Raw genomic sequence first — 13704 nt, 5'->3', positions numbered from 1 at the left:
TGTTCATCCCAAACTCCTAATTTATTCCCCCACCCCACTTTCCCCTTTGGTAACCATAAGCTTGTTTTCTACGTCTGTGAGGCTGTTTGAAGAAACTCTTAGAGAGTATTTGTCCCATTCCGTAATCAACAGATGGGAAAGGAAAAATGCAGGGAACAAGGATGGAGCCTTGTTTTGGATTGAAGCAGGATCGACCCAGGCTTTAAGAACTTGCTATGCTGTGCTCCAGCTCATCCTCAGTGGCCTCTCAAGGGAGAAAAAGCCCACCTTCAGGCCCCTTCTGCTGACTCCCCGAGCCTCTCACTCTCAGGAGGCCACATCCCGAACCCCACAGCAGGCCTGAATCACACCTGATCTGTGGGCCAGGGCACTGGCAAGGCCTCACCCACGGGGCAGCAGGCAGACCTTCAGGCTCTAAATGAGGGTCACAAGTTGTCCAAGTGTGGTCCTAACATTTCCCCTCTGGAAAACACTCTCAGGATTCTCTCTTTTTCTTGCAACTTACCTAACAGAAAGTGTAAAGTCTCCAGGGTTACTTTTACTGGGCCTTGCCAAAAAACTGCCATCAACTCCTCTTGTCAACAGTAGGTTTTCTGCCTCCACGCCAGTGATATTTGGGTGAAACCATCTTGAGAGAGAGAGAAATAGACCAATGAAAAACAAAGGACTCTGTCGGCACTACTTCCCACACCGTCACAGCTAAAATGCTTATTAGTAGAGTAGCAAATAAAAACACCAACCCAATCCCTTTCCCTTCCTCTCTTTGGTCACCGCCTCCTCCTTGTCTTCCCCGTGGTAGGAGCCTGGGATCCTGCTAGCACAGTAGATGGGGCTGGGGGCATGGTCAGTGGGATTGGGGCTGAGGTGGATGCTATTTACATAGGGTGGTGGGGAGGGCCTTAGCAATAAGGTAACATTTGATCAGACCTGGAAGAAATGAGGCAGCAATATGCAGCCATATAGGAAAGGAACATATCAGGCAGAGGGAGGAACAAGATCAAGGGCACGGGGGCAGACCGTATTTGACATGCTCAAGCACTCAAGAGGCCAGTATGCTTGGAGCAAAACACTTAAGGGACAGAGCAGTAGATGAGGCCAGAGAGGTAATGAAAAGCCTGATGATGCAGGGCCTCGGAGGACACTGTAAAAACTTCAGCTTTTATTTTTTGTGAAATGGGAAAGGACTAGAGGGTTTTAGGCAGAGGAGCAACGTGATCTGACTTATATTTTTAAAACATCTTCAAGCTATCGTGCAAGGGTAGAAGCACATAGATCAGTTAAATAAGCTATTGTGATAATCCAGGCAAGAGATGGTGGTACCAAGGACCAAAGTGGTGGAAGGAGTAGTGATAAACGGTCCAACTGGGAGTATTTTAAGGGTAGCCAACAGGATTTCCTAATCTATTACATATGAGATGGGAAAGAAAGAAAGGAGTAAGAACAACTCCTAGGTATCATGTCAGGGCAAGTGGAAGGTTGGCGGTACCACGTACGAGATGTGGAAAAAGGGTGGGGAGAGGAAAAATCAAGTGTTAGATTTGGTACGTGTTAAATCTTTTTTTTTTTAAATTTTTTATTTATTTTTGGCTGCGTTGGTACGCGCAGGCTTTCTCTAGCTGCGGCGAGTGGGGGCTGCTCTTTGTTGTGGTGCGTGGACTTCTCATTGCAGTGGCTTCTCTTGCTGCGGAGCACGGGCTCTAGGTGTGCAGGCTCAGTAGTTGTGGCGCACGGGGTTAGTAGCTCCGCGGCATGTGGCATCTTCCTGCACCAGGGCTCAAACCCATGTCTCCTGCATTGGCAGGCAGATTCTTAACTACTGCGCCACCAGGGAAGGAAGCCCTGGTACATGTTAAATATGAGATGCTTAATCATCTGAGTGTCTGGTACATATTAAGCACTAATAGTTAGATATTACTGACAATCATGACAATAACTATAAGATTGTTCTGACAAGAAATAATCAGAAAAGGCAAGAATCTAGACATAGTCTATCAACATTCCTGTTGTTTACATTAACTGAAATTTATTTTCTTTTTAATTTTTCCTATAGCATTTTACTAGCATTTTTGGGGAAATCTAAACATCATTCTGATTATCCTAGAGAAAAATCACAGGGTTCAGATCAAAAGGAAAAAAATATTAGTTTGCTCTTTACTCCCTCTGAGAGCTTGTCAGAAGATCGAGGCAGAATTTTACCCAGGGAAAACTCAACCTCAATTTATAAGATACCTATCATTCCAGCATCCAATACTTTTGCATACAGTATGATTACTAAACTATCCTTTTTTTTTTTTTAAATCTTGTCCACAGCTTCTTTAATCTATGGTTCCCACCTGAGTCCCCACAGTCCTAGGGAATCAAAAAGCAATAACAGAAGGCTTCCAGTTACTTTTAACTTTTCAAAAAGTATAGTGAAAATCTTATGTTAATCTTCAATTTGTCTACCTGTATAAGCTAGTTAAAATGTCAAATCTCTCTTGCTTTTGGCTATAAAACAATTATGTTACTTGGTGTGGTAGTCTGAAGCTGAGTGGCATATATGTTTTCTTCTACAACAAAAAGGGAAAACTAATTATTATATGATGAATACAGGTTACGAAACAATTCTCTTTAGAATATTGGGTTTATGGTTTTAAAAAAAAAAAAAGAGGAGACCCCAGAAGTAAAAAAGCTGAGAATCGTTGGCATGTGGTGGCAAAGTTTTATGGGTAGGAGCACGGACTCTGGAACCAGACTACTTTGGTTCAGATCCCAGCTCTGTGTGATCCCAGGCTACTTATTTAAACTGTTAACTCATCTATAAAATGGGAATAGCAACAGCACTGTGTCACAGGGTGTTGAGAGGATAAAATGAGTTAATATTTATAAAGTGTCTATAACAGTGCCTGGACTTCAGGGTAGCCAAGGACAATGATGACTGCCTAAATTCACATCTTCCCACATATCCTTCAAAAACAATACAGAGGACTTCCCTGGCAGTCCAGTGGTTAAGACTCTACGCTTCCAATGCAGGGGGCGTGGGTTCAATCCCCATGCCACACAGTGTGGCCAGAATAAATAAATAAATAAATAAATAAATAAATAAACAAATAAATAAATAAATAAATTAAAAACTAACGGGAATTTTTTTTAAATATGGAATTTTTAAAAAAGAACAAGTAAAACCACACAATAACCTAACCATGCCCTCAACAAAAGTAGAAGACAGAGAATGCCCAAACTTCCAAATTACCTGTAAGTAAAAAAAGAAGACATACCAAATCTCAGTAGTGATCTCTCATCTTCTTACTGCAACCCTCTGTGCCAAGCCAAGGGCATTCTGAGAAAAACTGCATGTCAGAGAGAACAGGGGAGCTAGTGGCAGGCCTAAAATTGCTGTAAAAACACCTCCAGAAAGAGAAAGTCCACCCTAAGTGTGAAAATATTGAAAAAGTTTTCTTGTAGATCAGAGCCCTATTTATAGGAAAGGGGAATGATTTAAGGTGTAGTGTTAGAAATGCATGGTCTCTGGGGAAGAAAAAGGCAAAAAAGAGACAGGATCCATTTGGCAATTAGGTGACAACAAGGAAAGGAAGTAGAAGGAGGAAATTTATTTACCTGCAAACAAACAAACAAAAAACCCAGAGGACAAATAACCTCTCCCCTACCGCAAACACAAATAGATACACAAATCCACTAAAAAAAAAAAAAACCTGGACTTTTCTATACTGACAGAAGAAAATGCCATTGAATTAGGAACCTTTAAAATATTTAAGAGCCACAAAATAAATAGGAAAAAAGTATAAGTCTATATAAAGTTACTATAAAAAAGAAGAGTCACACATCAGTCAGCTTTTGAAAATTACCCCAGACAAACACCCATGATGCAGAAGAAAACTATGAGACAACACTCCAATCTGAATTAAATATACTCAAGACTTGGGGATATGAAAAAACACTCTGAATAAGAAATTTAAAAGTTAAAAACAGAAATGGACAGGGCTTCCCTGGTGGCACAGTGGTTGAGAGTCCGCCTGCCAATGCAGGGGACATGGGTTCGTGCCCTGGTCTGGGAAGATCCCACGTGCCGCGGAGCAGCTGGGCCCGTGAGCCATGGCTGCTGGGCCTGCGCATCCGGAGCCTGTGCTCCGCAACGGGAGAAGCCACAACAGTGAGAGGCCCGTGTACCACAAAAAAAAAAAAAAAAACAGAAGTGGACAAAAAGTAGGAAAAAATGAAGAGGGAGTTGATCAAACTCACAAAGAAAAAGGAAAAGAAAATCATCTCAGAAATGAAAACTAAATTACTAGACGCCCAAAGGAGAATAAGTTCAAATGAAAATCTAATAAGTGGCATTAAAGAAAGGGAGGAAAACAATGAAGAGAATAAAATATGATGAAGAAAGAAATAAAAGAGATCACAAAGAAAATGGTTAATATGAAAGACAAGCAAAGAAGAAACAACATACATATAATTGCGGTAAGGGGAGAGGGGAAACGCAATGGAACAGAACTAATATTTAAACCTAAATTGAGAAAACAAATAAAATAAGATGTGAATCTATACATTGGAAGGGACCACCAGGTACTTGGGAAAATTAGCCCAGAATAATTGCTCTGGCACTTGTTCTAATGAAACTATTACACTTTAAAGACAAATGGAAAAAAAATCTTCAAAGCCTCCACGAAAAACAAATAACTTACTGTAACAAATTAGATTAGCATCTGACTTTTCAAAGCCAACATATAAAGCAAGTTGATAAATGAACAAGCATTTTTTAAAAACTCAATGAAAGAAAAGGGTAAACTAAGAATTTTATATCCAGCTAAGTTATCCTTCAACTATCAGCGCTACAGACAAAACAAGTTTCAACATACAACAAGTAAGGGAATGCTGTACTTATCAGTCTTTCCTGATGAATCTACTAGAGGATAAACTTTATCTATCTATCTTGTTGTAACAAGCAACATTGACAAAATAACCGATGGTGAGCATTTAATAATCTATAAATGTCATGTAAGACTAAAACAAAGATGGGAATGAGAGTAGAAAACTAATGTACAACAGTTATATACTGTGACAAAGTAGAACTACTACAACTAGAAAATGGGAAAAGGAAAACAGAAAAAAACTCATTGTTGTATAGGCAATAGGCAATAGATGGGTGTTTAAGGATAATGAAAAAAATCTGATAAGCCTGATAATAAAAGTCAAATAACAAAACAGAGGACTAAGGACATTCAAAAAGGTGTAAGTACTAGATTTAAAAAAATACAAACCTTCCTAAATACCCCCTCAAAAAACGGTTTTAAACAAAAAATTTTTAAATATACATCTTAGAAAAAAATTATATATATATAATATATATATATTATATATACACACACACACACACATACATACACACACACATCTTGTGAGAAACAATGCAAGGAAACACTACAGTTGACCCACGAACAACATGGGCTTTAGAGGCACCGATCCTTGCGCAATTGAAAATTCATATATAACTTTATAGTCAGCCCTCTATATCCACAGTTCTGCTTCCAACTGCATGGTTTTAACCAACGGCAGATTGTATCATACTGTACTACATATTTATTGAAAAAAATCCGTGCATAAGTGGACCCGTGCAGTTCAAACTTGTGTTGTTCAAGGGTCAACTGTAAGTATAAAACATTAAGATAGAGGACTTCCCTGGTGGTGCAGTGGTTAAGAATCCGCCTGCCAACGCAAGGCATATGGGTTCAAGCCCTGGTCCGGGAAGATTCCACATGCCGTGGAGCAAGTAAGCCTGCAAGCCACAACTACTGAAGCCCGCGTGCCTAGAGCCCGTGCTCCACGACAAGAGAAGCCACCACAATGAGAAGCCCGCACACCACAACAAAAAATAGCCTCCACTCTCCACAACTAGAGAAAAGCCCATGCACAGCAACAAAGACCCAGCGCAGCCAAAAATAAATAAATAAATAAATTTATTTTAAAAAATGTTATGATAGAGTTGATACCAAACCTATCAGTCATAACAATAAATGTGGATGAGTTTGCTATTAAAAGAAATCAACAAACCTATGAATATTTATGTACCAAACACAGCAATCATCTTTGTGAAGCAAAAACTACAGGAGATGCAAGGAAATGCAGATGGAAACACACCAATAATAGGAGACTTTAATACACCACACTCAATACAAGATAAAATAGACTAAAAAAATAGGTAAAGAGATAGAAAATCTAAATAACATAAACAATAGGGTAGATCTTATGTGCATATATTGTACTCCACACCCTGATAATAATTACACATTTTTCTCAAGTGCCTAGAGCATTTCCATAAAAATTGATCAGATATATACAGTCACAAGGAAAACAGTAACCCCTATAAAGTAGAAGTATTACACAGAACAATATCACAATGCAATAAACCTGAACTTCACTAACAAAAGCAAAAAACAGAAAGGCCCTTCTACCTGGAAATTTTAAAACCTTCCATTAAACAACAATTAGGTAAAAGGGGAAATACAAGCTGAATTACACAATTTGTAAGAAATAATGGCGGGACCTCGCTGGTGGCACAGTGGTTAAGAATCCACCTGCCAATGCAGGGAACAGGGGTTTGATCCCTAGTCCAGGAAGATCCCACATGCCGCAGAGCAACTAAGCCCGTGCACCACAACTAGAGAAAGTCTGCACACAGCAATGAAGACCCAAAGCAGGCATAAATAAATAAATAAATAAATAAAGTTTATCATGGATTCTATTAAAAAAAAGAAATAATGGCCATGAAAACACTACATATCAGCATCTATGGGATACAGCTAATGGAGTTATCAGTGGAAAATTCACTACACAAACAACTAACATTAATAAAAAATATAAGAGAATAAAAATAAAGTCCCAGTTCAAAAAAAAAAAAAAACCCTAGAAAAAGGACAAAGGATAGCACAAGGAAGGAAATCTATTTTATAAAGATAAAAGCAGGGGACTTCCCTGGTGGTGTGGTGGTTAAGAATCTGCCTGCCAATGCGCGGAACATGGGTTCGAGCCCTGGTCCGGGAAGATCCCACATGCCGCGGAGCAACTAAGCCCATGCACCACAACTACTGAGCCTGCACTCCAGAGCCCGCGAGCCACAACTACTGAAGCCTGCACGCCTAGGGCCCGTGCTCCGCAACAAGAGAAGCCACCACAATGAGAAGCTCGCACACCGCAACGAAGAGCAGCCCCCGCTCGCCAGAACTAGAGAAAGCCCGCACATAGCAACGAAGACCCAATGCAGCTAATAAATAAATAAATAAGCAAAAATCAAAGAAAAAGAAAACAAAAAAGTAGTAGATCTAATTAATAAAAATCCTGCTTTTTAAAATTAACAAAATAGACAAACCACTAGTTAACTTATTCAGGAGTACAAAAAAAAATCACAAATACACAAAACAAGAAATGACAAGGGGGAAATAAGCATTGAAACAGAAGAAAAAAAATTTTTAAAGAAACTATTTTGCAGACTGCTGTGCAAATAAATTATAAAATCTAGATGAAGTGAATAATTATCTAGGGAAATAAAGACTGCCAAAACTGAGTCCATTAGAGAGAAAACTTAGGCAAACCAATTTCTATATAAAAATAGAGAAAGCAATTTTAAAACTACCCCACAGAAAAGCACCAGGCCCAGATGGTTTCAAAATGGAATTCTATCAAACTTTCAAAGACCAGACCATCCCAGTGCTCTATAAATTATTCCAGAGAGTCAAAAGGAAAGGAAAACGTACCACTTCCTTTCATGAAGCAAATATAACACCGATACCTATACCAGATAAAGACAGCTACTTCATTGATACGGAAGGCAGACACCTTGCTCCTAATTTTAATAAGATTCTAATTATTTTAAAATTATAATGATGGTTATACTGCAGTATTTAAAAAAAAAAAGTCCTTAAACCTACAATTATCAGGTTAATGAAGTGAACGAAGGGAAAAACCATTCTGTCTCCCCTCTACAGCTCTCTCCCAGCAGCTTTCTCCATTATTGGTCTTCATTAAATGAAATACTGCGGGCTCAGAGGTTGCTTCATTTTTAAATATCGGTCATCCAGCCTGGGCCGGAAGTCCCCGAGCATTCTTTTTAATGGCTATACACTATTCCATTATAAAAATGTACCGTCTATAATTTAATCCCTATTAGAGGACATTTATATTATTCATAGATTTTTGTCATTACAAATAATGCAGCATATCACACCCTTTATAATCATCTTTATACACTTTTACAAGTAAATAAATATCTGTAAATTAAAATTGTAGAAATAAAACTGCTTTGACAAGAGTTTTTTTTTTTACTCTGACAAATTTGCCAAACCACACTCAAAAGAAGGTACCAGTTTTGACTCCCATGAATTAAGCATGAAAGCCTGTTTTCTCCCAGTTTTGCCACTACTACGTATATTACCAAACTTTTTTATCCGAGTCATGGAAAATGGTACCATTCTAGTTTGCATTTCTATGTGAGACTAGCACTTTTTCATGTTTTCAGACCACTTTTTTTTTTCATTTTCTGTGAGTTGTCAGCTTGTCATTGTTCATTTTTTATTGGATTTTGTTTCTTACTGATTTAAAGGGGCTCTTCTTGATAGAACCAGAAAATGATCCTTTATTATACATGTGACAATATTTGTCTTAGCTTTTTTCCCTTTTTACTTGCTTGTGGTTATTTTTTTTCCCCAAAGAAATTCATCTTGGCATGGTTAAATTTATCAGCTTTTTCCTTTATGGCTTCTGGGTTTCTTGCTATGTTTAGAAAAACTTAACCCACAGCACTGTTGTGAAATGGAAATAAATTAATACACATAAAGTGCTTAGCACAGAAAAAAACTCCAAGGAGTTTCACCTGTGGAACTAGGAATTTAGTTTTATGTCAGAATAAAACACAATAAAGGCACAGATTTTAACAGGACCCTGCAATGGGTACTAAAAAGGGGGGATGACTGGGAGAAGAAAGTAAATAAGACAGAGATGAGAAGTTACATCAAGAAAGAGTATGGAGAAAAAGAGAAGACAGAATTATTATTTACTACTAATAATATTTTATATTTAATAAAACTTTATAAATTATAAAATAGAAAAGACTTCTCCATGCTTATATTATTACATACACTTTTTTTCCCCTCAATTATCAACTAGCTCTGATAGCAAGGGAAAAAATAATTTACTGGCCATTATATATTATGACTGGTTAAAATTGTAGCTACATTTACTGTTTGCCATGTGCCAGCGTGCAAAGTAGACTCTAGAAGTCAAACTTTTAACCATTACACTCTGCTATTTATTTCTAAAAATTTCTAAAGCAGAACTCTGACTGTAGATGGTCTTCATTCACAACCATGTGTTCTCACCTTTGTATATTTTACAAAAATAACACTTATGTAGAGTATCCTGCTGATGCTGAGGGACATTATAAAAGTGACTTCCACTGCTGAAGGTGACGCTAGGTAACTACAACCACCACCCATCAGGTAGATTGGCAGAGGAGATAAGGCAGGTGGTCTCTTTAGCCCTTTATTAAATAAACCATTATTATTTCATTTCCAACCAACTTCTAATTATACCTATCATGTTTTTAAGAGTGAACATACAGACACACACACACACAAAAGAGTGAACACAGGAGAGTGATGTTTACAGGGGAAACTTAGTAACCAGCATTTAGCACAAAGGCTAGACAGAGGATGGGCTTAATAAACATGTGTTATCGCTGTTGTTATCATTATTATTATTGGTGGAAGATATGCAGATAGATTCTTCTCTTGCATAATTAAGTTAGTTTCACACAGACCATTTTGAGATATGAATCATTTATGTTACACTGCCTTTTCAAAAACTGAACTTCACAGCTCAGGAGCTGTCCCTACATTATCTCAAACAGTATATAATTAGAAATTGAAAGTTCTATTCCATAACCCACCCACTTGAGTTTTGATATACTGTAAACTCTCCTTCCTTGGCTATTTTTTTCAAAAAGCCTTTGTATTTACCAAAAAAGTCTTTCCCAATTACATGTTTAATATTTGTAGTGCAATTATTGGCAGTTTTGTGATTTGCAACATGCTTATCGCTAACACAGAGCAGTTAGAGTTCATTCAACCCCTGAGATCTGAGTGAGAGACGGTAAGGAAGAATAGTGGAGTTAATAGGACTAGTATGATATTATAGAGCTGGCCTCAAGGATTATTACACTGGTAATATTAGGTACTGAGGCTGTACATCTCTAAATCCTGCCGCCATCTCCCACCTAGTGTGAATTCAAATAGCAGAGGTTAGTCTCCCCAAAAGGTAATGTAAATGTATCTGTATTATCTAAAAGGAGGGGAAAAGGGCAAATTAGTATATCTACATTTGGGTCTGTCAACAAGGTGCGTCCATACAGGATGAGAAAAAACAGATAAATTTCCAGTCTTCCTCATGTATACAGTGGGCACTTGGTGAATGATTGCTGCCTGAATTAACTTCGGGGAATGAAGAAAAACCAGGGAGGAGAAAAGAGAGAGGAATGGCATAGCGAAAACGTCACACAGGGAAGCGGGGGAAGAACGTTCTCCTCTTGCACATTCTAACCCCTGCAAACCTGCCAGAGCTTGACAATCCCTTCTAATCGGTCATCCTCTGGCACTGTCTATTATTTATTAAGACTCTCAGGTCATAACATGGTCCAGGTCGGTACCACCCATCTCACAGAAAGAGCTTGAAAACACATACACACACAACACCAACACTCATGAAAAAGAGCCTCAAATCAATGTCTAAAACAAATCAGCCCTGTGCTGAGTGGGCCTGAAGAAAGGAAAGACAGAATCCCTGCCTCCAAGAGAGTTTACAAACCCAAACTATTTGCCCAGAAATCCTACCAGAAATCTAAATCCCTCATTAGTGAATACAGATTCTGCAAAGGCTTAGCTCACTGACGCCAGGACCTTATTTATGTCAAGTGAGTTTAAAAAAAAAAAAATGCTGATGAACCAAAAAGAAAATACAATGATGCTGAATATTTTATCTATGTCCCCTTCCCCCAGTGATGTGGGGAAACAGTCAAGCAGGCCAATAATTTCAGGAACTTATTCTCAAGGCTGCTATGCTAAGAAGGGAATTTAAACTAGGGATCTGAAGTCTTATTTCAGTTTCTTGCCTAAATATAAAGTGATACTGGGTATAGCTTTCTTACCCGCTGCTCCAGAAAAATCATTATCTTTGTCCTTGGGGAGAAAGTTTAGAGTTTGGTACTTTCTGCAGATTACAAGAATATTCCTCTTTTCCAATTAAATTTTAATTTTCTATGGGAAAAGGATGAGTCACAAGGGAGGGGCAGTCGATAGGGACAAGCATTCTAGGTAACAGAGGCAAGAAAAAAAGTTAAGGCAGCTAGCTTTCTAATGGTAGTGGATAGCTGCTATGTCTTTATAAATCATTATCTTTTCATAGTTTCACTGGTCAGCATCTCTGCTCTGATGACAAGACAATAAATGGAAACTGCCTCCAAAAGTCTTTCCACAAATGGCTTCTACCCTGTTCAAAGCCTCTCTCTCTCTTGTCTGCTCTCCCTGGGTCCACTCCAGCCTCCTACAATCCTCCCTTCACAGCAGCTAGAGGGATATTTTTAAATAGATCAGCTCACGCCACTCCCCTGATCACATCCTTCTACAGTTTTGCATTGCTCTTAAAATACAACCCAAACTCCTCTCCATGGTCCACGTGACAGTGAAGACCTTAAAAATCCCTGTGTGGTCTAGTCTCCACCTACAGCCCCTATCTCAGCTCCTCCACGTGCTCCCTTCTGTCCTTCAAGCAGTCCAAGAACTCCCTACCTCAGCACTCCCGCACTTGCTGTTTCCTTAAAACCTGGAACACCCAATGCCTAGCACAGTGCCCCCCGCACTTAGTAATCCCACGATAAATAAGTTAAATCCCAAGTTCTTGAATGAATGGGTCAGTGTTTCATTACAGTGGGTCGATGGAATGACACAGACTTGGATCTATAGCTTACTATTTTTAAAATAAACATATTGCGTGTGTGTATATGTATGTGCATATAGACAGACATATATACAGTGTGCATGAACGTGTATATCAGTATACAAGTAGGTACGTATTCTAAACAGTATACTCTATACTGACAAATTTCAGTTTCAGTTTGGTACTATGTTCATCAAACTCATTTGATGCTGGCCTACAAGTCTGTCTCCCTCTCTAAATTCAATGCTCCTTGTGAACATGAATCGTATCTTTCATATTTCAGTGCTGCCAAGGACCACAGCATATACAAGCTTGCTAAATGCACACAACCCTCCAAAACTCAGTAATGAACTGGGCTGCATTTTAGGGTGTTTGAATCCATTTCGGGGAGGGTCTCAAACCGTTGGTTGCAGGCTACAACTGCCACAGAACCTGCCAAACATCAGTATTTGCCTTCCCCTTCCTTAAAAAGGTAAGCATTGGAGAGCAAGTGCTGTCTGTGTTTCCCAAAGGGAAAGAGGAATAAGCACAGTATCTTCTATTGTTCCATAGCTGCCTAACAAAGTACACCAAGGCCCGCTAGTAACAATTACAAACAAGGGTTGGCTCTGCTTTTCCAGCTCTTATGTGACTCTCTAACATTCGCCACACTGACACTTTCAAGAAGGGTAAGTGATCTTAGCAGTAGCCCCTGCATTTGAGCAGCTCTGGACAAAAACCCGAGCTTACATCGGGGCAAGACATTAATAAAGACAACCCAGTTTCAACTGGAAAGACGTAGAACTGTTATTTTTCAGTAAGGCAAGTTTATTTACTCCTACAGGATAGAAACAAACAGGGCCACTAAGGAGAGCCTGGGACAAATGTACCTGACCTGCATCAGATAAATCAAAAGCCTAGAGTCTGAGAACGAGCTAAATTTCCTGGCCCTCTCAGTTTAAGCCCTCAGACACTACCTTCCAGAGGAACAAAAGCAAATGCAAAAGATGCACCAGATGCTGAAGAATACAGCCAGTTTTGTCAGCTAAACAAGGCAGAGTAGGGCAGCCGAGCAATCTCAAAATCTAAACTCAGCACTAGCATTGCTATATTACCTGGGTGGGAGGGAGAATCATATAATTGCTCATACCTTCCTTTCCTTACCTGTGATGTTGAGATGTATCAGCATACTGAATATATGACATTGTAATTATTAAATGCATACAAACTCTAAACCTTAAACCCATGAAAAAAGAATTACTTTGATAATTAAACAAAACAAAATTCAGAATATTAGTCATTCAGGAGTCAGCTCATATGATCACCTCCTCAGAGATTTTTCCTAAACCCATTATCAAAACTAACCACATTCTCCACATTTGGTTTATTTTTTTCCCTCCCAGCAGTTATTACTACCTGAAATAGTCTCATTTATTCATGTGTTTGTCCACTTTCTCTTTCAGCCATAAGAACAACGATCTTTGCCTATTCTACTGCTTCATCCTGCCTGGTTCAATAACTACTTGTTGAATGAATTAATTCTGAGGTTAAAAATCATTTGAAAAAGAACACAGTTCGCAGACTAACACTATCTGATTTCAAGACTTGTTATAAAGCTACAAGATCATGTGGTATTGGCATAAGGAAAGTCAAATAGATCAATAGAACAGAAGAGAGTCTAGAAATAGGCCCACATATAAATGGACAACTGATTTTCAACAAAGGTACAAGTTCAATAAAGACGGA

General features: G+C 38.7%; 1 protein-coding gene across 2 annotated transcripts in view; it reads right to left on the bottom strand.

The window, feature by feature from the left end:
• Positions 1-13704, bottom strand: part of PTPN11 (protein tyrosine phosphatase non-receptor type 11) — a 77230-nt gene that overhangs the window by 59465 nt on the left and 4061 nt on the right. For both annotated transcript variants that reach the window (XM_067700644.1, XM_067700643.1), the window contains exon 2: positions 506-628. In XM_067700644.1, the coding sequence (XP_067556745.1) occupies positions 506-628 (123 nt within the window). The remainder of the gene's footprint in view (positions 1-505; positions 629-13704) is intronic.

Source organism: Pseudorca crassidens, chromosome 12 (assembly GCF_039906515.1).
Source record: "Pseudorca crassidens isolate mPseCra1 chromosome 12, mPseCra1.hap1, whole genome shotgun sequence".
In the NCBI taxonomy this organism is placed as follows: domain Eukaryota; kingdom Metazoa; phylum Chordata; class Mammalia; order Artiodactyla; family Delphinidae; genus Pseudorca; species Pseudorca crassidens.
The sequence above is the reverse complement of the archived record's forward strand: the minus strand, read 5'-3'. Positions and strand labels throughout refer to the sequence as shown.